At 32.5% G+C, this 27,102-nt stretch overlaps 1 protein-coding gene across 1 annotated transcript in view; it reads left to right on the forward strand.

The window, feature by feature from the left end:
* The window catches only part of Eea1 (early endosome antigen 1), a 138,153-nt gene that overhangs the window by 83,681 nt on the left and 27,370 nt on the right, over positions 1 to 27,102 (forward strand). Inside the window, exons 12-18 of the mRNA XM_015482943.2 lie at positions 2,672 to 2,821; positions 4,180 to 4,299; positions 8,724 to 8,927; positions 11,795 to 11,995; positions 13,660 to 13,773; positions 16,420 to 16,575; positions 18,453 to 18,592. Coding sequence (XP_015338429.1) covers positions 2,672 to 2,821; positions 4,180 to 4,299; positions 8,724 to 8,927; positions 11,795 to 11,995; positions 13,660 to 13,773; positions 16,420 to 16,575; positions 18,453 to 18,592 — 1,085 coding nt within the window. The remainder of the gene's footprint in view (positions 1 to 2,671; positions 2,822 to 4,179; positions 4,300 to 8,723; positions 8,928 to 11,794; positions 11,996 to 13,659; positions 13,774 to 16,419; positions 16,576 to 18,452; positions 18,593 to 27,102) is intronic.

Raw genomic sequence — 27,102 nt, forward strand, 5'->3', positions numbered from 1 at the left:
TTATGTTTTCATTAGACTGAACTCTTTGGATGCAAAGACCATGTCTTATTCACTTTTTAAAAATCCTTAGTACTTGGCACATACTTAGCAAATGTTACAGGGAATAAGTGAGTGAAGGAATAGATGAAGGCATTCATAATGGGGGGAAAGTGAGGCTTGATAATATTAGTATATAACTTGAAAATAAATTTTGTTTTTACTTTAGTTCACATATACAAATTTAGCATTTATGCTTTCTAAAAGACACCGTTGCCTCATTTGTTAAGGGATACAGAAGCAAATGGGAAATGGTACCTGCCTTTAGTGATGATGTATACATAATCTCAAGGGGAGGATAAGGCAAGTATTATCCCATACCATGATCATGATAATCATAATATAATAATCCCATATACTATGGGAATTCGAACGAGTTCCTCACTTCTGTTTTTTTTTTTCATTGTAGTACTTCCCTTTATGCATTTTTTTTAAACCTAATTATATGATCAGGAAAAGCTTTGTATGTATGAGAGCTGTTCCTTGAAATTGTAATATTGAATAGGTTTTAACACATAGCAGTTTGAAAGCAGGAGAGTCTTCCTGCCAGAAGGATTAGTAAGAAGCAACTAGTGGCAGAAAAATATCACAAAAAGAAAGGACAGGGACTGGGGCTTGCCCCAGCTTACCTAGCATGCGTGAGGCACTGGGTTCAATCCTCAGTACGACATAAAAATAAACAAAAAAAATAAAGGCATTCTGTCCATCTACAACTACCAAAAAAAAAAAAAAAAATATATATATATATTTTAAAAAGGACATTGATTTGTTCTTAGGTAAGGTCTATATAATAGGAGTATATATTATTTCCAGAAAGAGCATATGAGAATTTATTATGTAGGGTGCTCAACAGTAGGTCTAGAAATTTTTGCTTTAGTTGGTTGTCAGTGGGTGGAGGGGCATTAAGGAATTTTGAGAGCCCACTTAAACACAATGAGACTTGAATTTATGATTATTTGATTTAGTCACCATTTTATGTAAAATAAAGAGGTCATACTGAAGACCTTGAAGTGATGCCATTTATCTTCTTTCTCTCAGCATGTTGTCTGTATTCTACCTTCAAAATATGTTTCAAATCTTTGCACTTCTATCCATCTACTCTGCCAGCATTCTTAATCTAAGCTACCATCTTGCCTACCTGGAATACTGTATTACGCTTCTCACAGTTTCCCTTTTAGTGGTCTCCTTAATGGATTCTCCATATAGAAGCCAGAAGTACCTTTTTAAAGCATGTAAGTTTAATCCTCTGCTTAATGCTTTCACTTGCCTAGTGGTTTTTCATTACACTTTCAATTGATTCCAGCCTTCTTTCTTTGGCATGTGAACTTCTGTGTATATAGTGTTGCCTATGTTATGGCTTCAGGCTCCTCCCAGACCATTGTGAATCCATGTTGATTTCAGTTCCTCAAACACACCAACACTTCAAGCTGTTTTCTATCTTAAGTTCTTTACCTATGTTTTCTTCCTCCTCCTCCTCCCTATCCTTTCTTTCCTCTTTCTCTTATAGTTCCTCTAGTCCTCCTCCTTTTCTTCCTCTTTGTCTTCCTTTTCTTCCTCCGCTTCCTCTCCTTCCTCTCTTCCTCCTCCTCCTTCTTCTTTATTTTTCCTTCTTCATGTTTTATGGGTGTTTTTTTTTCAAGGTACTAGGAATCGAACCTAGGCACTCATGCTTAATATTAAACACACTTGATTTTGTGTGTTAATGAGATTTACGTGCTAACTGTTCTTAGTGCGTAAGCCTTGCCAAACGTCTTGCATACTCATCTCCACACTCCTAGCATAGTAATGCTTCTGAAATTAATACAGACTTTTTTTCCTTTTTGTTTTAATGAAAAGAGTAAAAAGGAAATCTCCCTACCCCTTCAAGGAAAAACCCAATAGTTATTCTGGTTGTATTAATACAACCAAAACAAATCATTCTGTTGTTAATACAACCACATCATTTGAAAAAGTGGTGGTTCTTAGCTCCAGAGAAAATGGCTCCTGTAACTCATTAGGGTTTTGTTTTGGTGCTGGGGGCTGAACCCAGGGACTTAAATGTGATAGGCAATTTCTCTACCACTGAGCTATATATACCCCTAGTCTCTTGTTGACATTTCTTAGGTTAATAAATGAGGATCACTTAATGTTTTCCTTTAAAACATATAGTTGTTTTCTACATTTTATTTAGAAATTGCATGCCAATTTGAGCACTGGGGAATTCTTTGAGCTCTGTTCAATACCCAAGTTTAAGAAGTCAACTGTGGTGGTTCTTAACATAGAAATGCAGCAGGAATCACTGTGGATCTTTGAAAAATACTGTCAAATTTCATTTTATTATTTTAAGTTCCTCAAGTTATGACAATACTTACATCCAAACAAGAGCCCTTGGTCCCGTTTATGTTTTTTAAGAAAGCAATGAAACTATTATGAGCGATAAAATCTATAATGCTTAGTCATAATTTTATGTGATTAAAATTCACTTGCAGATTAAATTATTATATAAGACCTTAGGTTTCTGCAAATTGTCATGAAAATTAAGATAGTATGCTTCTATTGGTGAAAAAGAAATATTGTTTTGAAAGTAGGTGGTAGTGTGTGTGTATGTGTTTACATACATGCACATATATGTACTTTTATTTATTTATTTTTTAAGTTACACAGCAAACTTCTGGAAACTGAGCGCCAACTTGGGGAAGCTCATGGTAGGCTGAAGGAGCAGAGACAGCTTTCCAGTGAAAAGTTGATGGATAGAGAACAACAAGTGGCTGACTTACAGCTCAAACTTTCTCGTTTAGAAGAAGAGGTAAGCTAGGCTTTCAAATGAGTTGATATTAGCAACTTTATTGATGAACTTGAGACATCTTTGGTATTGTAGTACTGGAGATTGAACCCAGGGATACTGTATCACTGAGCTACATTCCAAGTCCTTGTAAATTTTTTGACAGGGCTTTGCTAAATGATTGAGGCTGACCTCAAACTTACCTCCTGCTCCAGCCTCCCCTGTTGATGGGATTATAGATGTGTGCCCATTTGCCTGGCATGAAACATCTTAAATATGGTTGTGATTCATCAGTATTTTGTCAACAACTTTACTTGTTTTTCTACTTTCAACTGCAACATTTACTTTTCCCCAATGAAAATATCCTGCTTATTAACTATATTAAATCACTACATTTTACTACAACTGTATTTTCCCAAAGCTCTCAACAAAGTAGCACAAAGAAAACTCTTTTTCAGCTAGGTAGGAAAAATTCTGGGGTTTACCTTCTGTCAGGCTGCTGGAGTGAAACAGAGAGCAATGAATAGTTGGTGAGGATCATTGATGACATGTAGTTTGTGCATATAAACTTTACATGTAAGGATGTTCACTTTAAAAATTAGGTATGTGATTATTATTCTAATTCAAGTTGTAATTGTTCAACATGGTACCCACTGTATGATTAAAGGGAAAGTTATCATTAAGTTATGTCTTTTATTTGAGTTGAATAAATATTCAGAATTAAAATCTATAGTTTTAGTAATCAATTTTCTTTTATGCTGAAATCTTAGCTATAGTATATGATCTGATTTTTTTTCCCAATGAAGTGACTATTAGAGAAAAAAATGAAGTGCTGATTCTGTGGTTTAGATCGTTGTTAAAAAACAAATTATATGTAATTAATTGTTCATATTGTTCATATTGGTATACAAAAACAATATTGAACAGATGCTAACCTAGAGAAAGATTTGTATTTTTTTAGGATAAAAGTCTATCACTAGAGAATAGTTTATTCATTATGAGATGATGATTCTATAAATGTCACATTTTTTTAAATCTATTCATCTATTGAAGGGCATCTAGATTGGTTCCACAGTCTAGCTATTGTGAATTGTGCTGCTATGAACATCGATGTAGCTGTATCCCTATAGTACGCTCTTTTTAGGTCTTTGAGGAATAGTCCGAGAAGGGGAATAGCTGGGTTGAATGGTGGTTCCATTCCCACCTTTCCAAGGGAGATGATGATTCTATAGGTAATAATATATTGCTTTTAAAATTGATATCTTCCAGGCTGAATTTATTTTTGTGTTCATATTTGAAAATTGAAGTAATGCCAAATATTTATGAATGGTAGCATTATGCCTTTAAGTTGTCAACTGACAGTCTACATTTTTTTTTTTAAGTTGAAGGAAAAAGTAACAAATTCCACAGAGTTGCAGCATCAGTTAGATAAAACCAAGCAACAGCATCAAGAACAACAAGCTCTTCAGCAAAGCACTACAGCAAAACTTCGAGAAGCTCAGGTAAAAATTATTTGAATAATTAATCTTTTAAACAAAATTTAAACCAAACCATTATTATGTTGTGATAAAACTAGATAATACAAAATACTTGATTATGAAGAATTTTGGGGAGTTCTCAGTTTCTAGATCATCAGAAAATTCTCTTTTTTGATTATTTTGTTGAAAAGCTAAAATACCTTAAAACTATTTACTAGAAACAAATTTGTTATTTATGGTAAATTATATAAAATATTTAAATTTATGAAATTTATTAGGAAAATTGATCTATTAAATATAACTAGTTAAGTAAATTATATTTAAATGATTGATAAATAATTATTTATTACTGAAATACCTTATTTGAAAAATCAAATATATTCAAATGCAGTTTTCCTATTGGTAACTCAGTAAAAAAGAACATTTTGTATTTTCTACAGAAGAATTCAGTATTTTTGGTCATTTATTTCTTCTTCCTTTTTTTTTTTTCGTGGTGCTGGGGATCGGACCCAAGGCCTTGTGCATGCAAGGCAAGCACTCTACCAGCTGAGCTTTATCCCCAGCCTGTCTTTTATTTCTTCTTACCTATCATCTGAATATTGGAATTGTAGGCATAGAAAATGTAATTGATTGGGTTAAATTTATAGCTTAGAAGATTGAGAGTTTAGTTTTTGTTTTGTTATGATAAAGGAAGGATACGTAAATGTTTGAAGTGAATTTGACTTTGATATTCATTTATTCCTTTTTACTTTCATTAATTCATTGACTATTACTGAGCACTGTGTGTCAGACACTGTGCTCAGCACTGAGAATAGAAGCAGCAGAGTGCCTGCCCTCTAGAAAATGACAATCTAATGATGTGTACATAGGAATAATCTTGGAGTGTGAAGAAAGCAGTAATCTCTTTTCCTTTTGAGTTTGGAGTGTGACATGAGAGTAAGAGAAATAGATGTCAAAATTTTGGATTGATTTATCTGTTCTTTGACTCAGTTAATAAGTATTCATTTATGTCTATTCTCAGCCAAGGAGCTGATTTTGTGTCTGTAGAAGCAAACCAAACAAACAAAATGTCTGTTTTCATGCAGCTTAGTGAGGGAAGCCAATAACAACTAAGTTAAATAAACAAAATATGTAGTATGTTATACATTAATAATTGCTATAGAGATGTAAAAATGAGGGATGAGGAGTAGGAAGTATGTAGGGGCTGAAAATGACACTGTAGTGCTTGGTAGGGTTGCTAAGGAAGGCCTCCCTAAAAAGATGAAAGACCTGAAGGAGGGTATGAGCTTTGTGATTGTCAGAGGGAAGACCATTAGTAGTACCTTAGAAGGTCCTGAGGCAGTAACAAGTCTTAATAGGAAGGCAGTAGTGGACTGGTCAGATTCTAGTTGTATTTTAAAAGTAAAGCTGACCAATTTACTGATGGGTCAATGTAGAATATTGAGAGAAGAGTCAAGGATGATTCCAGGGAAGGATGGAGGTCAAGCAAGATGAAAACTGAGAATCCCACTGGATTTGGCAGCATGGAGGACTTTAATAACCTTGATGATGAGAGCAATTTAAATGGAGAGGGTGGGATGACAACCTGGTTGGAGAAAGTTCAAGAGAGAATGGGAAGAGAGAAGTTTGATAAAGTAAATACAGATGGCTTTGAGATTTTATCATAAAGGTTAGGAAAGAAATGGGATAGTAAATCTAGCATGCACAATTTGGCACAGGTCAGCAATCAAGTAGGTGTTCTTATACTGTACCCTTTTCTTATACTGAATTTCCATCTTTGTCTATAGCTGGGAACTTGATCTAGGGAGTATTTTTGAGACTAAGAGAAAGCATAAACATGTTTCTAGTTTAGGACAAAGAGACAGGTAAGGATGAGTTATTAAGGATACTGGAAAAAAAGTGAGGAATTAGATAATAATAATAATAAACTATAATATCACTCATACAATGGAGGGATGAGTTTGAATTTATCCTGAAGCTTGAGGGAATAAGGTAAATATGGAGAGAGAGACACATACATATGCATAAATAATTGTATAGATAAAAGGTTGAAAAATCAAGATAGATCATTCCTGAGAAATCTTGTATTTCAAGATAAAGTTGGATAGCAATAGCTGACTATCTGGCAAGCTTCAACTGAGAATGTGGAGAACATATTGAAGCTTTTAAATAGTTATTGAGGAGGTTCTGGGCGTGGTTCCTCACACCTGTAATCCCAGCGGCTCCTGAGGCTGAGATAAGAGGATTGTGAGTTCAAATCCAGCCTCAACAAAAGCAAGGTGCTAAGCAACTCAATGAGACCCTGTCTCTAAATAAAATACAAAATAGGGCTGGGGATGTGGCTTAGTGGTCGAGTGCCCCTGAGTTCAATCCCCGGTACCAAAAAAAAAAAAAAAAAAAAAAAAAAAAGTTATTGAGGAGAATGTTTGAGGGTAGGACCTTATTTAAATGAAAGGGTTGAAAAGATGCCTATGAGTATATTGTAGAGATTGGAATCTAGACATTTATAATGACCTAAACCTGGAAAAATGGAAGTTTGTGCCTTTATTCTGAGAGTGCTTAGAAGTATAGAATTAGAAAAAGCAAAATTGCAACATTGATATAGATTAGGCTCTTTTGGGGTGATTGATTTGGAAATTTTGAGGTGAAAGGAAATGGGGGATGTTAGAATAAAGTTAATTTCATATCCTTGTATGGGGTTTAGGAAGAGAAGTTTGGTATAGTGTAAGTAAGTGAGGAGGAGATGAGGTCTCTGACATTGAAGATGAGAATGAGGTCATGAAATTGGAAGATAGGAAGTTGTGGTTACAGGGTAAGATAGTTGGAATTTTTTAGCTGGAATAATTTCAGTTTATTACAAGATCCTGTATAAGTAATTACAATGTAAAATGAGTTAAGGTCCAGGAATTAAGATGATATGCATGTTGAGGCTATGCTCTTAATTCTCTATGTATTTTGTATTTCCCAGGAAATTGGCAGAAATTGGGATTGAGAGAAAAACTAAATCAGGTCTCAAGTCTTCAGTGAATGAGGTAGGGATTTATAGATGATAGCAGCAAAGAGTAGAAGGTAGATAAGTGAGAATGGCATACTTTCTAAAAGCATCACATAGCTTTTACCCGAGGCAGCGAGTAATAGCAGTGAAACACCAGGGGAAGGTCGGCCTCCTCTCCGTGCCCATTGGAGTAAGTCTCCCTGAATAGAGAAGACGAGGGGAATTGGAATCTGTAAAAGGAGAACCAAATTTCAGTTAAGATGTGAAAACAGAGAGACTGTTCTGGAAGAAAGCTCTTTCCTGGAACTGTGGATCCAGAAGATTAGTAGAATGTGGAGAGAGGGCTAATTGGTGGCAGGAACAAAAGCTGAGAGCAAAGAGGTTGGACACGAGTGAATCTTAGAGGGATGAGAAGATGTTTGAAAGTGATTCACCTTCAAATATTTTAATACTGACACAAATCATTGAGGGGACCAAGGGGCTGGGGACTGCCTCAGCAAGAGAGTGTTCACAGGGGATGGATAGTGCCTTGTTCTGGGTAGAGGTTCTCTGACTCTCATAAAAGGATTGAGGCAGAGGCAAAGGCTATGGTGTCAAATAGCTTGAGAAAGTGGGTATTATTCTGGATGTGGGCTATTGAATTGTGCTCTGGGAAACATTAAGATTCTTGTTAAAAGTAAAAGAAGAGGTATCTCTTAAGTTATCAAAAGAAGAGTCCTATTGAGGTATTGAAATAAGCCTGTACCTGTGGGTTAGAGTGTAATAATTTTTAAAAATTAGCTCAACAAATGTTTTTGAATCTTTGTGTTAGATATCTTGGATGTACATCAGTGAATAAAGCAGGAAAGAAAAGTACTCATCCTTGTGCAGCATATATTCTAATGCTGGAGATGGAAGGAGGCAGATAAACATGAAAAACACATCAATTATTTAGTGTATTAGAGATAAGTCCAATGAAAAGAGAAAAATAGCCAGAATACAAAGTATTAGGAAAGGCTACAATTTTAAATGTAGTGGTCAGGGTAGGTCTGATTAAGAAGTGACAATTAAGCAAACACATGAAGGAGAGGGAGCGTTTCTGTGAGGGAAGCATTTCAGACAGAAGGACTGTTAGTGCAAGGCTCTGAGGTGGCAATGTGCCTGGTGTGATCAAGAATAATGAATCCCATGTGTCTGAAATGGGTCAGACAGTAATAAGAGGTGATGTTAGAGAGTTATGAAAAAAATGTAGTTAGTTAAAGATTTCTTTTTGATAAATTCTAGTTTATTATCAATTATATAGATTTATATTATTAACTATTTCTAATTAAATTTGTCATATTAAAATATAATTATTTTAAAATGTAAGACTTAAGAGTTTGAGTGATAAAATTTATTATCAGTCATTCTTTGTTTAAGGAATAACTTCTTGAATTCTTTATCCTTAAAATGTTAGTTTTTCAATTCTTTACAGAATGATTTGGAACAAGTCCTACGTCAAATTGGTGATAAGGACCAAAAGATACAGAACCTTGAAGCCTTATTGCAGAAGAGTAAAGAAAATATTTCATTACTAGAAAAGGAAAGAGAAGATCTTTATGCAAAAATTCAGGCTGGGGAAGGAGAGACTGCTGTTCTTCACCAGTTGCAAGAAAAAAACCATATGTTACAGGAGCAAGTAAGCTTGTAAAATGTATTTTATTTATAAGATTTACTTTTATCTCTCTAAATCTCATTAAATGTTTTGTTTGAATGACTCATCATCCTGGCTTTTTTTTCTACATTTAAAATCCTGTGTATTTTTGACATAAAGCATTTTATTTATCCCAGAGGTTGGTTATGTTACTGCGGTAGTAAAAGTTAGTTAACATGATGTGACATAGGAAATCCTCAGTTAATGTTCTAGGATGTAACTTTCTAAACTGTAAACTATAGTAAATTATTTCACCTCATTAGCTTATTGGAAAAGTGGTGATGTTATTAATAGTGCATACTTGCCTTATAGCATTTTGTGTTATTTTAAAAAAGGAATGAATAACAAAATGTATTCCTAAGTTATAGGTACTAATCAAATGCTAGTTGTTAGTGTGTATTAGTCAATATTCAGATTTAACATTTATTTATATTTTGATAATATATATCTTTGGACAATATATAGCTAATAATTTTTATAACTTGCCCTATTGTCACAAAATTCATATGTAGTTGAAGAAAAACATAAAATTTAAATAGTAATATTTTAAAACTGAAAATAATTGACAGTTGCTTTTTTGGAAGAATTATCTAGGAAGATAATTATTATTATCTAAATAAGAAAATATTAGCAAAGTGTCAGTAGGTTATATCACTTTTCTAGTTTTGGACTTAGAATATATATAGATTTCCCCCCAAATTTCTAAATTAGTTTTGAAGAATTCAAATTTTTTTTGGTTAGTTTTTATGAAAAATTGTCTACCCTATTTTTTAGTTATCTGCAATTTGACATTGCTCATCCTACAAATATGATCAGGAAAGTCATGCATTTTTTTAAAAGAATAAATTGACATACTTCTAGGGAAGCAACTGATGCATAGTTAGCCCCTCTGCCACCTAGAAAAGTGAAAAAACATGTATAAAGTCATTGCTTTCAGTGATCCCTGAGAGAAGAGAAACCATGGAGGTGAAATCTTTGACCACTCTACCGTTTGACCCGGAGACATTTTTCAGACTATGGTGAAGGTTGGGAGAATCTAAAGAAAACAGTGAGTTCACTGAGCTGGGGAGTGAAAGGTTGGTTTAAACCGAGAGACTGAAGTTCAGGGAGGTTAAGGCAGCTGGAAGGTTCATTTTGCAGAGAAAAAAACCAGGGAAGGAGGAGCAATGCAGAGAAAAAGCTCCAGAAACCTGTAAGGATCCACTGGAGGATTTGGTGGAATGCTAAGTTTTATATTAGAAGGTGAGATTCTGCAAGGCCGGACAATGAGCAATATCAGGGAGCTGCAGACTGGAAAATTACCAGAGCCCACACAGGACTGGGAGATATTCAAGTGCCAGCAATCATAGAAGAAAGACATAGTTGAACAGTGGGGCATTCAGTAGAAATCCACACCAGAAATGTTACACCTTAGGAGAGAGTAAGGCTAAAGTAGCCCTAGTGTAAAAGCTTCTGTACACCTGACCTAACAAAATGTAAACCGCAGCCTTGAAAGGGCCCAAATGAACCACAGATGTATTAACTATTTACTGGAACAAAGCTCACGATTCTGTAAAAGAATGCAACAAAATCCAGATTGGTCATGATAAATAACAAAAAAATTACTAGAAATATGAATAAACAGAAAAAAATGTGAGTCATAACCAGGAGAAAAATCATCTAATGGAAACAGACTCTGAAATGAAAGGTGATGGACTCATCAGATAAGTACTTAAAAACACATCTTAAAGTATGCTAATGAGGGGCTGGGGTTGTAGCTCTGTTGTATAGTATTTGCCTAGCATGTGTGAGGCACTGGGTTTGATGCTCAGCACCACATTAAAAATAAATAAATAAATAAATAAATAAATAAATAAATGTATTGTGTCCATCTACAACTAAAATAATTGGTAATAATTTTAAAAAAGAATATGCTTATGGGTATAAAGGAAAAACTTTAATAACAGAGATAGAAGTGGAAACATTCAAGAACAACAAAATGGAATTTCTAGAGATAAAAATCTTAAAATACATGAAATAAAAATGTCATTGGATAGATTAAGCAAATAGAAAATAATGTCAGTGAACTTGAAGATAAGGCAATTGAAACTGTGCAAAATGAAGCAGAGAGAGAAAGAAAAAAAGACTAGGAGGAATTGCGGGTGAGAAGAGTGCCTTAATCTATGCGATAGTATCAAGTAGGCTACCATAATATAATGAGAGTCACAGATGGGGCTGGGTAGAAATATATTTAAAGAAATAATAGCCAAAAAAAATTAAAATTTGAAAGTATAAATTCAAAAAATTCAAAAACTCCATAAACTCCAAACAAGGTACATAAAAAATTTCATCTAAATTTAAAAAGTTTGTTCTTCAAAATATACCATTTTGAAAATAAAAGCCAAGATTCCAACTGGGAGAAAATAACAATTTACAAATAGCCAGCATATATAAAGAAGTCTTGTTACTTGGTTAGAACATTGATTGTCCAAGGCTAGTGATGGGAGTTGGGAATGATTACAAAGGGGCATGAGGAATATTTTAGGATAATATGTTTTCTATGTTAATTATAGTGATGGTTAACGAAGGGTATACATTTATCAGATCTCAAATTAACAATTTAAATTAGATGAATTTTATTGCATGTAAATTATAGCTTCATAAAGAATATTAAAAATATGTGTGTTTGATGTTATTTCTTATGATTTGAGATCATGTTCATGTATCTTTGGAAAGATGTGAATAGTTTTACTTTAAAAACTTTGAGATAACATCATACAGGTTTAATATTCTCATGGTGCTTAAATCTGGGCTTCTTTGTTTTTGTTATATCATTTATGAACTTTATAATTAGAATCTTGCTTATATAATAGGTAACTCAACTGACAGAGAAGCTAAAGAATCAGTCGGAAAGTCATAAACAAGCCCAGGAGAATTTACATGACCAGGTACAAGAGCAGAAGTCACATCTTAGAGCTGCACAAGACCGTGTCCTCGCTCTAGAAACCAGTGTCAATGAATTAAATAGCCAATTAAATGAAAGCAAGGAGAAGGTCTCCCAGCTTGACATACAGGTAGTATGGAATCATGCTTTTTAATGAACTTATATGAATAGAGCACCAATTTTAGGCTGTCAAATGTTTTGAATTCTTACTCTCCTTTTGCCTCACACATTAATAGAAAAATATTTGGAATAGAAATTAGATTTAAAAAATTGAGATCATTTATTGAACTTTTCTGTTTGGGCAGATTTTCTCTTTCTTCTTGTCTCCTCCCTGTTGCTCCTCTGCCCTTTAAGCATACTACATCTCCTGAAATTACTGAATCTTAGCTTTTTGTTTTGTTTTGATAAAGTCTTATTTTCTTTTTAATTTCAAATTAATTTGATATTATGCCATAAGGTCTCTGTTACATGTATTTTTTATTTTCATTTAAAAGATCTTCTTTAAAGATTTGATTTTTAAAAAAGAACACCAATGTGTATTACTTTTAGTATTTTAATTCTATGCTTTCAGAAGTTTTGCTTGATGAGTAAATCATGGTATAGGAAATAAGACAAATTTCTTTCTCCATTCTAATAATTGGATTGCAGAGGGGCAGACTATATGAAGGACCATGTAATTTCCCATCAAAGTATTTATGAAATAATGTCAACCAGTAAAACTATTAGTTAATCTCCCCTGATTCTTCTTTGTGTGTCCCATAATTTTGGAAAATATGTCACATTAGTTGAAGCAAACTGTATTAAAAGATCATGGGCAATTATTGTGCACTAAAGTATTTTATGAATTTTTTGTTCTTCAGATAGAATGCCATGTGTAAATGAAGCTGACTTCTGAAAAAATAAGTTCTTTATAGTCACTGATATGCATTTATCATATTTGCTTCCTCTTGTTTAAAGTGTAAATTTCTTTAGTTTCACTTTTAATTCAATGTAGATATATATCTATATATAACCATTGTTTCTGAGAAAACAGAGTATTTAGTTACTAAGAAAGAATCTTAAAATTTTTTCCTGTCAGCTTAAAATTATTCCTACAGTGTATTTTAAATTTCTTATGTTTATTGCTCCTCTCCTCAACCAGCTAAAAGAATGTCTTCCTGTGTTTTACCCTTTCTCAAAGTGTTTTAGTTCTAAATATGTGTTTATATTTTGTTTGCTTTTTGCTTGATTTTATTAAAGCTTATTATTTAAAACCTTGAGTTTTAATATGTAATTTCTTGATATTCTTATGAGGATTAAAAGTAAAACCCTTTAGGTGGGAAGTTATTGGGTAATAGTGAATTTCAAATGTAATCGTGGTTTGTCTAGGTGTTTTGTGTCCATGGATTCTGGAAAAGTTTTCTTTGAAGCCATCATTTTTTTTTTCAAAGCATAGTTATTTAGTTTGTTGTTAACAGTGGTAGACTTTGGAGATTCACATTCACTTTGGCATGTCCTTTCTCAGGAAAAAAGTATACCATTTATTTTTTAACAAAAGGGTACTATAGTGTTTTGTTGTCATATAGGAACATTTTTTTCATTGTTTCTTCAAACATTATTAAGAGATTTTCCCCGTACCATTCCTATTTTGTGGATTTTCCCAGACATATCTTTCAATATCTAAATCCTTATTTTTCTTTTTAACAAAAAAGGACTTAATTTTAAAATAGTTTAGTGACAAAACCGATGTGCATTCAAGCAAGGGAAAATCATCAACTAAATATGGAATAAAATAATGTGTAAATTTTGTTACAGATTAAAGCCAAAACTGAATTATTGCTATCAGCAGAAGCAGCAAAAACTGCTCAAAGAGCCGATCTTCAGAATCATTTGGACACAGCTCAGAATGCATTACAAGATAAACAGCAGGTGGGGAAACTGATGCAATTTCATATTATAACCTAGTGCTTTGGTAGATAAATTTGTTGAACCCATTTATAAAATGATATGCAGTTTTATAAAGTCTTGTGATATAATTGTTTATCCTCTTTACTGCATCTTGGAGTTCAGATCCATTTGAGAGTAAATGCAAGAGGCAGATAGATGGAGACAAATATACCAGCTTTGCTTTTGATAAATCTCAACTGGTGCCAGGTGCGGTTGGGCTTCCTAATATTGTATTATGTTTCTTCACTGGCGGAGGCCTTATTGAGGAGCTGAAACATTTACTCCTAGTTATTGAATTGTTGCCTCCACCCATCAAGCACCAATGGTGCTTAGACCTCCACACTTACTTTTAGTAATTAAGCAAGGCCATGACCCAGATGTTCTTACTCTGGGATATAGGAAAAGAGAGCTATGTATTCCATCTCAGTTATGAGGAAGGACTGAGGGGCTGGATAGAATGTAGAAGTTACTTTTCTCAATACTTTTGGTATAATAGAAATTTCTATTTTAGGTCAAGATTAAGTGCTAGTAGATATTCTTAATGTTTTATTACGTATAACTTTTTAGAATTTACTTGATACTCAAGAAGTGATACTGGTTCTAGCTACTTTTTTTTGTTTTGATTTGAAGTATAACAAATTTGAAAAGCAAAACAAGACAGTTTTCTTTATTTGTCCTTTACTCCAATTCTTTTATTTTTCTTTTGAGATGGAATGTTTGCTATTAAATTTGGTATGTGTCCTTTCAGGCTTCTATAAGCATTGAAAAAAAATATGTATATTTAATTAATTATATATGTGTGCACGTAGGAATTTTTTTAAAAAAAATAAGAATCAGAGAATATATGTTGTTCTGCAACTTGCTTTTTACTTACAGTATTGCTCCATACATCTGGAAAATATTTTATAAACATGAGATTAGAATCAGAAAGTAAAATGGAAAAAATATAAGAATGACCACATAAAACTCTAAAATTTATTGTGAAATATTATTACCCAAATTCTAAAGCAAATAGCAAAAAGACAACATTTTATGGAATATGCCTGATGAAGGGATAATAATCTAATTGTTTAAAACACTTTTTACATGGGAAATAAGTGAACCTACAAGAAAATACAGGCTTAGTATTGTTAATACAAAAATCTGAAGTCCCAAGTGTTGTAAAATCCAAAATTTATTGAGTTCTGACTTAATAGAGTTTGAAATATTTAAAATTTTGGATTTCTGATTAGTGGTGCTCAACCTGTAAAGGTCTGTGCAGATACTCCAAAATAAAAATCTGAAATATCAAACACTGATGGTTCCAAGCATTTCATTTTTTAAAAAATATTTTTTTTAGTTGTAGTTGGACACAATATATTTATTTTTATTTGGTGCCGAGGATCGAACCCAGTGTCTCACACGTTTGAGGTGGGCTCTCTACCGCTGAGCTACAGCCCCAGCCTGGTTCCAAGCATTTCAATTAAGGCCTTCTCAAATTGTGTATATCTTCAAAACTGTATTAGGAAATACTCAAGTTTATTAAGAATCAGTTACAAATTGAAACAATAATGGAGTACAGTTACCTGTGTAGAGGAAAAGTATGTATTACTAGTGGAAGGATCAGAGATGGTGTGAAGAACAAGTCACTTTAGTACACTGCTGCTGATAGAATACATTAGTTCAACCTTTTAGATGGGGGAAGGGAGAGGGAGTTATTTGGCAATATATTTCAAGTGATCTATTCTTTAGATCACTTTTTTCATTCTAAGGGAATAATCATAGGTTTAAAGATTCTATTTGCATCTCTGTTAATATGGAGAAAATTTAGTAGCAATCCTAGAATTTAATGCAGGAGACTTAGCTAAGCAATAAACTATCAATAAAATGGAAATTCATGCAGTTGAGTACAATATTTTAGAAAATAATATCAGAAAGTTTTATGATGCATTGTTTTGTAAAGACATATGAGACTGAAATAATGTAAAGTAAGATCCTATTTTTATTTTAAAAATACACAAAGATATATAAATTATCATGTAGAAAAGACTAGAAAGAAAGTTATGAAACATTAACAGTGATTACCCCTGGGTAGTAGATTTATTAGTAATTTTTATTTTGTTCTCTCTGTGCAATTGGGTGTTTCAAATGAATTGAAGAAACATACTAGATATAATCACTGTAATATTTTCAAAATATTATATTTTAAAATAGTATTTGGAATATTTAAAAACATTTATTTGTAATATAAAACTGATTTTTATTACTAGCCTCTTTAATATTATGATGTTTTAGCTCCTAAGATCACTTTCTACAAAAATATCAGAAGGTTATTTCACAGGGCTGGCTGTGTACTCAGTGGTAGAATGCTTGCCTAGCATGGAAAAGTCCTATTTTGTATCCCCAGAACCACAATCAAACAACAAAAAGTTATTTAACTGTTATATATAAAGTATCTCACGCTATGCACATTCCATTCAGGTCCTTTATATTGGTGGATCAAGATAGCTTCTGTTAAATTGTTATCTGGAATCTGACTCCAGATTTTTCTTCAATAAAATTAGTTTTCAATTTTGATTTGACTGAATATCTGGGCAATACAATGTAGTAAACCTTACCAAAGTTTTCATCAATTGTGCTTCTCTGTAGGAGTTGAATAAGATCACCTCTCAGTTGGATCAGGTCACTATAAAGTTACAGGATAAGCAAGAACACTGCATTCAGCTGGAAAGTCATCTTAAAGAATATAAAGAGAAACATCTCTCTTTAGAACAAAAAATTGAAGAGCTAGAAGGCCAAATTAAGGTATGTATAAAAGAAGTTGAATTTAGTCGTATTTTCTACTCAGTGGTGTTGGAATCTTATGACCTACATGGAATCAAAGATTTTTATTTAAGAAAGAAAGGTGAAGTTGTGGTATATAATTTCAAAAAATTATAATTTTTCATGTTTTAATTTTGAATTCCATCTTTACTTTTATTTTTTTGTGTTTTGGCATGTATTTTTATTAGTATATTATAGTTATACATAATAATGGGATTCATTTTGACATTCATAAATTCATTTCCATCTTTATTTTTAATTCCTTTATTAGTGGGTGGCTTTTATAAGTGACAATTAATATACATACTGATTTCCTTATAAAGTATTAACTATTTCTGAGAAATAACCAACAGGGATAATACAGGGATCTACTGTATAATTATAAGGAATTTATCAAATTTGGTTGTTGTAAAGTTTCTTTTATACCTTCATTTTTCCATTTTCCTTTCCTACTCTAATATAATATTTCAGATATGGTAGACTTTTTTCCTTTTTAAACTTTGCATTTATAAACTTTGGATTTTGCTTCTAATCTAATAATACATGAAAGCCATGCTAAAATGAATCTTTAACACAATACCAAGTGAAGGTATTGATTTACTAAGAGATGAAGTCATTGGACATATCAAAGAAGGATTTGATCTGAGTCTTTTGTCTTTTAAACTAGAACTATTATCAGTTAAACAAAAATTTCTCAAGTTACACTCTATATGGGCATGTGTATGTATGTGTGTATGTACACACACACACATATATATATATATATATATATATATATATATATATATATATATCTATTACTTCTACTTCCATAATCAGGTGAATTGTGTATGTGATTATAGAATCACAAGATATGGATATGATATATGTGAGGAAATGATATTTATAATTCTGTTTGTGGGTTCTTTTGTTCCCTTTTCTTTTCTTTATGACCAATGATAGTAGTAATAGCACATCACTTTAGTTACGGTTGAAAAGAATGGAAATACAATTTTACTGAAAAGTATCTAATAATTCTATTTGGATACCTTTTAAAAAATAGTTGTTATTTAGAACTGAGAGTGTCTGTTGTGATCATCAGCTCTTTGACATTTTGTTATTAGTTTAGGAGGTATTCTGTATGTTTCACATAAACATTGCTGTAGAATTAATTTATGACATTGAAGATCTTTTGTGAATATTTTAATACAGGCATTAAGAGCCAAAGGTACCAATCAGTTTATAAAATATTTAAGTTTGCAAAATTATTATGACTATGTAAGAAATGTAGTACTTATAGATATCCAAACTTGTGTTTAGTGTTTTATTTTGTAAATTTGTAAAAATACACATGTAATTATATGTGTATGATGAGATGCATATTACATTCTGAAGAACAATAATATCTAAGTCAAGAGATAATAAAGCAAAATCATGAACTAAATTGGCTTTATATTTTGGGTCAGTGGGTGTTAATGAGGAGGACTATATGACAACTCCATTTTAATTTTAAATATCATATAATTATTTCAGTGTTTTAAACTATGACTATTAAGAGAATGTATTTTAAGTGACCTGTTAGTGAATTTTTTTCAATTTATGTTAAGCACTTTTACTCTAGTAATAAATGTTTAAGTTTGTTCTCTTCTTCAGAATTGATTTTAAAAGTAAACACTTAGTAAGTATACAGTATACACTAGATCCTAAAAAAGATTCTAAAATAAATTAACTCCTTACTCAGTAATGGTTTCAGAATGTTTATTGTAATATTTTTGTGTGTTATGTCAATACCAATTTGAATATAAGCAAAATATTACAGTAATAGTAGATTGATAATTTTCAACATTAAAGTGACTGCTGTATTTCTTCCTCTTCCATAGAAACTAGAAGCTGATACTCTTGATGTTAAAGCAAGCAAGGAGCAAGCTTTGCATGATCTTCAACAGCAAAGGCAGCTGAACACAGATTTGGAGCTTAGAACTATAGAATTGAGTAAACAACTTGAAGCAGAGAAAGAAATGTAAGTTAAAGCCCCTATTTATAAATTAAGGGAGAGAAGAGGATTATAAGTTAAATATTAAAATTTCCTTAAGATTTCAATTTTGCTGGGGCTGGGGATATAGTTGGTAGAGCGCTTGCTTTGCATGCATAATGCCCTGGGTTCAATCCCCAGAACCACAAATTGATGTTAATGTGAAAGAAAAATTAAACCATCATGATGTGGTTAAAGTTAATGTCACTAAAAAAAGGGCTAAAAACTTAATTTTATAAAATTTGTGCCAGATAGTCTCTTTTCAATGATAACATGATACCTATTTTTATTGAGCAATTGTTTTGAGTTCTTGTCAGTTTGAATATATTAATATCAAAGTTTAAAATATAGGGATAGTTATGTGCACCACCCAAGAGCAGTTTGGCTTCTGCTTTGAAGTACTGTGTCAAGTTAAGGAATGGATCATTTCTTATAATAAATGATTTTCTTTTAGCTTTGTGATGCATTTTGGCAGATTTTTATTGAGACATAATGTTATTGAGCATAAGGGAAAGACCAGAATCAGCCCACATTCTTTTAAATTTTATTATTGAGGTAAAATGTACACACTTAAACACACAGATTTTTACGTATACAATTTTGAGTTTTAATAAATGTATGCTCTGTGTAACTGTGCTTCCTCCAATCCACCCCAATATGAAACACTTTTATCACTCTGAAGTTTCTTCATATATCCTCTGATACCTCCTGTGGTTACCAGTTACCTTGAGTCCTGCTTCCTCAAATGTTGAAGTATAATACCAGAGAAGCCTTCCCAGGCAAGAGTAGAGGAGAAAGTAAGAAGCTTTATTAAAGGATAGTAAAACAGACTTCTCCTGGGTGGAAGAAGGGGATCCAAAGGCAGAATCCATGGGATGAAGCAGTCCTGTCCCTTTTATATGTCTAAAGTTTCCCTTGTTCTCCTGCATTCCTCTCCTGTGTCTTGTTCATTTCCCCTCATCCTGCATAATGACTGGGGGGATATGGCCAAGGGGTGAGCCTGTGGGCTGGAAAGCCCTAAGTGGAGTGCCAGGCAGAAGGGGAGTGGCAGCCCAGGGGGCATTGATTAGCAGCTCCTTGTCTGCTCAGGAGTTGCTTAATTAACGACTTTTTTGGGGAGGGGTAGTATCAAAGGGTTTTGGAGACGTGAACATTCCATTCTCCCAGGGGCTGTTTCCAATTTCCTGGACTCAAATGGGCTCCATTTTCTCTATCAGATTTCCTAGCTACACTAACTCCCTGTCTTTAAATCTGGCTTCACTTCTAGTCAATACCTTACATTTTCTCTGTAGAAAATCACAGTTCTATTTTAGTCTCTATAGATTAATTTTGTTTTTGAATTTCATATAAGTACGATCATATAGTATATTCTTTTTGTGACTGGCTCTTTTTTACTTAGTGTTCTGCTTTTTAAAATTCACCCATGTAGTCGAATGAATTCATTCTTTTTATTTGTTACTGTTATTCCACTAAATCTACTATAATTTGTTTATTTTCTTGGTAATAGGTATTTTGGAATTGTTTCTAGTTTTTAGCTATTATGAAGAAAGATGCTATAAATATTCTCATAAAAGTAATTTTTGTGAAACTGCTGGGTCATGGTAGGGAAAGTGTGTTTTAAAAGTATATAAAATTGCCAAAAGTTTTCCCAAAGTGGTTGTACCATTTTATACTCCTACTAGGAATGTTGCAGTTGCTTCATATCCTTACTGATATTTGGTATTATCAGTTCTATTAATTTTGGCCATCTGCTGAGTGTGAAATGGGATCTCATTGTGGATTTTTGTGTTGTGTGTGTGTGTACCAGGGATTGAAATCAGGAATACTTAATCACTGAGCCACATTGCCAGCCCTTTCTGTTTTATTTATTTCTTTTTTAAATTTTGAGACAGGGTCTTGCTAAGTTGCTTTGGGCCTCACTAAGTTGCTGAAGCTAGCTTTGAACTTGCCTCAGCCTCCCAAGTCTCTGGGATTACAGGCATGTATTTCTCTTATGAGGCTCTTAATAGCCTTTCAAATGTTTTAACTTGTCTGTTAAATTATTTTAGCTATTTAAATTTTCCTATTAGGGTCTTTTTGTTATTGACTTCTTGGAGTTCTTTTTTATTATTAATATTTTTATTGAGACATAATAGCTGTACATCTTTATGAGGTGCATAATGATAATTCCATACATGCATACAATGTGTATGAACAGATCAGAGTAATAAGCACTTCCATGTCCTCAAATATTAAAACATTTATATGTGTTGGGAACTTTCATATATTTCTGTTATTTTGAAATATATTATAAATCATTATAACCAGTTACCCTACTGTGCTACAGAAGACCAGAAATATTTCTTTCTGTATTTTGGTGCCCCTTCTCCAACTTCTTTCCTTGGAGTTATTTGTATATTTGAAATGCAAATCTTTTGACAGACAGATGGGTATATAATAAAGCATTTTCTCCTAGTCATTGGCTTATCTTTAGTTCTTTTTGTTATTGTTATTTTAAATATGGTATCTTTCAAAGAATAGAAGTATAAAATTTTGGTTAAATTCAATTTGTCATTTTTTCTTTTATTTTTTATGTTTGTGTTATAAGAAACATTTGCTCATCCCTAGAATTTATGAAAAATTGTCCTAGTTTTATTTATTTATTTTAGAAGTTTTATAGTTTTTGTCTTTACATTTAGGTCAGGGATCTACCTTAAATTTATTTTTGTATGAAGATCTAAGGGAAGGAATCCAGGATAACTTTTTCCCCCATATATTATTAAATTGTTCAAGTACTGTTTGTTGGAAAAAATAAAAATAAAAAAAAAACTTTCCACCTATTAAGTGATTTGTCATCTTTGTCAAAAGCAATTTGTCTTACATTTGTGGCCTTTATTCTTTTCTGCTGATCTGCTAATCTATGTGTCTCTATGTATATTGACACCAATAGTACCATTCTATGTTGATAATCTACTTTTTTTTTTTAGTTTTATGGTAAATCTCATATCAGTTATTTATCTGTATTCCTTCTAATGATTGTCTTGACTCTTCTTCATTGGTTTTCCATATAGATTTTCATATTAACTCATCCATTTCTATAAATAAAGCTGTTGGGTTTTGATTGGCATTGCACTGAAACTATAAGTCAATTTGGGGGAGAATTGACATTTTAACAATACTGAATATTCTAATTCACAAAGATGTTATATATTTATCTACTATTTTTAATTTCTCTTGGTAGTATTTTTTTAAAAGGGATCTTGCACATCTTTTGTTAAATTTATTACTGAGGTTTATGTATTTTTCAGTGTTATTTTAAATTAAATTAATTTTTTTAAAAAAAATTAGTTTCATACTTGCTTGTGGCTACTGTAAAATGCATTTTTTAATAGACTAAATGTCCATCCTTTAACCTTGTTAAATTTACTTTATAGTTTTATTCATTATTTTGTAGAATCCTTGAATTGTTTTTTGTTTTGTTTTGCTACCGGGAATTGAACTCAGGAGCGCTTGAGTACTGAGCCACATCTCCAGCCCTTTTTATATTTTAGAGATAGGGCCTAGCTAAATTGCTTAGGGCCTCACTTACTGAGGCTGGCTTTGAACTTGCTATCCTCCTGCTTCTCATCCTCATGAGCCACTGGGATTACAGGCCTGCTCTACCACACCAAGAGAGATTTTTTTTTTTTAAACTAGAAAAATGTTGCTACCTGTGAATAGAGATAATTTGCCTTCTTCCTTCCTGCTTTTTTTTTTAAAATAAAGTCTTTTTCTTGATTTACTGTTGGCTGGGACTTCCAGTACAATTTTGAATATAAATTGTAATAACAGACATTCCTGCACTGTTACAATCTTAGGAAATAGTGTTTTACCAAGTTTGAGGTTAGCTATTGGTATTCTGTACATTCCTTTTATAAACATTCCTTTGTATATCTATTTTTGCTTAAACTTTTTAAAAAATTATGCCTGTGTTCTATTAACTTTTTTTCCTGCGTCTATTCGTATGATTATATAATGTTTCTTCTTTATTCTCTTTAGTGAATTGATTTCCTCATATTAAACCAATCTTGTTTTTCTGGAATAAATTCCATTGACCATGCTGTATTATCCTTTCAATATATTATTTTTTGATTGCTAAAACAGTTGGTCCTCCATATCTGTAGGTTCCACTTCTGTATATTTAACTGAGAATTGAAAATATTCAGAGAAAAAAGTTTTATCTGTGTTGAACATGTATAGACTGTTTCCACCTTGTCATTACTCTCTAAACAATAAACATAACAACTATTTACATAGTCTTTACATGATATTACCTATTTTAAGCCATCTGAAGGTAAAGTATACTGGAGGATGTGCATAGGTTATATGCAAATACTATATATAAAGAACTTGAGCAACTGCAAATTTTAGTATTTTGAAAGGGAGCCTGAAACCAATTTCAATGGATAATAAAAGACAACTGTACTTTGTTAAGAATTTTTCATGCATTCATGATGCCTATTAGTTTGTAATATTTTTTAAAATATCATTATCAGGTTTTGGTATTATAGTTATACTAATCATAAAAAGGAATTAAGAAGTATTCCTTCCTCCCAAACTTTCTGAGGGAATTATTTGAGGTGGGCATTATTTATTTCATAAATGTTTGGTAGAATTCACTAATTAACCAGCTGGGTGTGAAATTGGGGATTCAATTTATTCAATGAATAGAGGGCTATTCTGAATTTAAAATTTATTTATTTTTCTTGAGACACTTTTGGTTATTTGCATCTTTCAAAGAATTTGTCCATTTCATTCAAACTTCAAATTTATTGGTATAGTAGTCTATTTTTAATGCCTGTAAGATGTATAATAATATCCCTTTTTTTCGTTCTTAATAGTAGTAATTTCTCTTTTTTTCTTGATCAATTTAATTAGAGATTTGTCACTTTTATCAGACTTTTATAAAAAAGTTATGTTAATGTTGATTTTGGTCACGCTATGAGATCTTTACTGGATATATCACTAGAATTATTAGATATAATTGATTTTATTTTTATTTATTAATTTTTTATTACATTTATTTCTCCTCTATTATGCTTTCCTTTGACTTACTTTAGGTTAAGGCTGCCCCTCCCTCATACACCTTTTTTGAGACCCAAAGGTTTATTTTGAGACACACTCAAGAGAGTGGGCTCTCTCAAGGGTAAGAAGCTTTGGGGGAAAAACAAAGTTACACTTTCAAGGGAGAATGAGGGTCAGCTGGAGAGGAGGAGACAGCAACCCCTTGCTATGGATGTCAGTATTTATAGAGAGATGGTTGCTAAGGGCTGGACTAGAGACAGAGTTACACAGTTTGCACCAGTTTTGGCAGTGTTCATCCATTGCCCTCATGTTACTTTTGTAGGGAAGGCATGGGTCAAGTGCTTTCCCTTTTTGTAAAAAATAGCTTTTTAATATGAAAGTTTTCCTATGGCTGTCCACATTTTGTAGTGTCTCTTTCTTCTTTTCAGCTCCTCCAACCTTTTTATTTCTCAATGTTAGATGTCAGATTTCTGCAGTTCCATGTCTTATTCTAATAAAATTAGTATGACAGTTTTTCAACATGGAAGAAATTATCTTGAATGATGCCTTTTTTTTTTAATAATTTGCACTAATGTGGTCAATGGGCTTATGGCAGCAATAAGTATCAGGGGAGATTAGTTTAGACTGTATTAGGATCTATAATAATTGTTAGATGAAATTTCAGCTCTTTCTGGGGGCTGAAGTGGGTGTGTGGTTCTGGGAACATCCCATATAGCCATAAAAGTGCAGAATTGTGGTATCATTCCTTCACTACAAGGTAGAATTAGTCTTTTGCTCAGCTTGTCTTCCTTGATGTTAATGTTGAGTTTGGTCATGTCATCAGATCTTCAGTGAACATATTATTCACCAGAATTTTGATGGATAAAAATCAGTTTTGCCCCATTCATTTGAATGTTTTCATGGGAGGGCTTGTAACTAGTCATATTTAAGTAGAATTTGTCTTTAAACTCCAAATAGGCCTGTCTGTCTGAGTTGATGGACTTGAATAGTGTCAAATGTTTGAGGGCTGTTGATCTTTCCAATAGTAAAAGTGGAGATGAAGAGCCAGGGAAAAATGTCTTTCAGGGAGATGAAACAAACCCATCAGAGTCGATGATGATTAAGTTGTTTCACGCTTTCATGGGATTGAGATATAGTAGGGAACCTTTTTTGTTCTCATATCTAGTAAATCAGGTTCTGATAATTTCAGTTGGAGGATATAGAGGTATGTTTTGCCTTAAGTGTAATTTCTAGTGCCTGGGTATTTGGGGAGCATATCTGCTCCTTTATGTTACTTACTGAGTGGTTCATCATCATTTCAATCATTAGTCTACTAAGATAACCTCTGAGTTGCTTCTTATGTTCTTCCTCAAGGCCCCAGCAGGCCCATTAATCTTTCCATTTCCATTTCTTTTTTTGTCCTAATCTCATATTTCAGAAATCACTCATAGACTCCCACATCATATCAAGGTAGGAAAACCTTGAAGACTGAGATCTTTATCACCTTTATATTTTATGCAAATATTCCTTCTCTAGGGTCTTATATTTTTATAATACCACACAGGAAAGGAAACTGGGGTCCTTTCTGTTCTTATTTAATGTAAACACTTCTGGGGTTTGACTAAACCCCACCAAAAAGCACAGGGCTTAGCCACCAAGTTCCACTTTCCCAGGGCTCACCTATATTTGGGCACTTAATCCTTTCCTCCAACACTCATCTTCTTTTTTTTTTAAAATCAACTTTAAAAAAATTTGTTCTAATTAATGCCAGTACTCATCTTACAATGTATTTTTGCTACTCTGAAGTTTTATGTATTTTCTACATTTCTTCTTTGATATATTGCTTACTTTCCAAAGTTTTGGGACTTTTTTGCAGTTGTTGTTCTGTTTGGAGCTTTTCCAGATATGTTGTTGTTATTGATTTCTAATTCAATTGTTGCAGAATATATGCTTGGTAAAATTTAAACTTTTGAAATTAAGTCTTATATAAGGCCCAATGTATGGCTTATCTTAGGTAATTTTCTATGTGGACATATATATTGTTAGGTATAGTGTTTTATAAGTAGCAATTAAATGAGATAGTTGGTAATGTTGTTGTTCTGTATCCTTAATAGTCGTCCCTCCTCCCCCCATTCTGTTAATTTTTGAGTAAGGCATGTTAAAATTTCTGACTATGAATTGTGTATTTATTTATTTATAACTTTGACTATTACTTATTTTTTATAAAAAAGTTTTACAGTGACTATGTAAGGCTTTATTTCTGTTTTGCCTTTTTTGGGCTGGATAATCTTATGATTTCTAATTATTTGGGGGAAAGTTATATGGCATAGTAAATAAGTATATGTAATCCTAATTTTAGGGTTGTTTTCAGATTTTTTTTTTTTGGTGCTGTAGATCAAGCCAGCATACTACTCTGATGTACACTTAAAAAACCTGTAAAATTTAATAGGGCAACTGTAAATTCGCTCAATTTAAGCTTTTATTGGTGTCATAAATGGGACGATAAGACATGATGTGTTAAATGGTATAATAAGAGTTTAATGCCTTTTCTGTTTAGACCTTTAAATATCAAGGAGTTACTGTGTCCTATGAACCTGATAACTTTCACCATCTTTTCTAGGTTTGTTTTTTTTAAGAGAGTAAAAGCATATTTCTGAGACTAAAAGTTAGCAAGTTTCAAGATACAAATACAGTTCTATTATTATATTAATACCCAACTTGAAATATGTGACTAGTATGTCTTTAAACAACTTTACTTTAGCATATTACTGAATTTATGCTAGTTTTAAATTTATACTAATTACATTGGAAAGAGTATGCTTTCTAGAAATTTTTATTTTGCATCTAGTTTTGACTTTTAAAATGGTTGATTTTTAATGTGTATGTGTTTTTTAATGTGTAATATGCATGATTTCATGTCTTTTTAGTTTACATAAAAGGCTGTAGTTTATATCTTCACTGATTCATTCTTTTTTTTTATTGTTGGTTGTTCAAAACATTACATAGTTCTTGATATATCATCTTTCACACTTTGCTTCAAGTGGGTTATGAACTCCCATTTTTAGCCCATATACAGATTGCAGAATCACATCAATTACACATCCATTGATTTACATATTGCCATACTAGTGACTGTCATGTTCTGCTACCTTTCCTATCCTCTACTATCCCCCCTCCCCTCCCCTCCCCACCCCTCTTCTCTCTCTACCCCCTCTACTGACCTTCATTTCTCCCCCTTGTATTATTTTTCCCTTTCCCCTCATTTCCTCTTGTATGTTCTTTTGTATAACCCTGAGGGTCTCCTTCCATTTCCATGCAATTTCCCTTTTCTCTCCCTTTCCCTCCCACCTCTCATCTCTGTTTAATGTTAATCTTCTTCTCATGCTCTTCGTCCCTACTCTGTTCTTAGTTACTCTCCTTATATCAAAGAAGACATTTGGCATTTGTTTTTTAGGGATTGGCTAGCTTCACTTAGC

Source organism: Marmota marmota, unplaced genomic scaffold (genome assembly GCF_001458135.2).
Source record: "Marmota marmota marmota unplaced genomic scaffold, marMar, whole genome shotgun sequence".
In the NCBI taxonomy this organism is placed as follows: domain Eukaryota; kingdom Metazoa; phylum Chordata; class Mammalia; order Rodentia; family Sciuridae; genus Marmota; species Marmota marmota.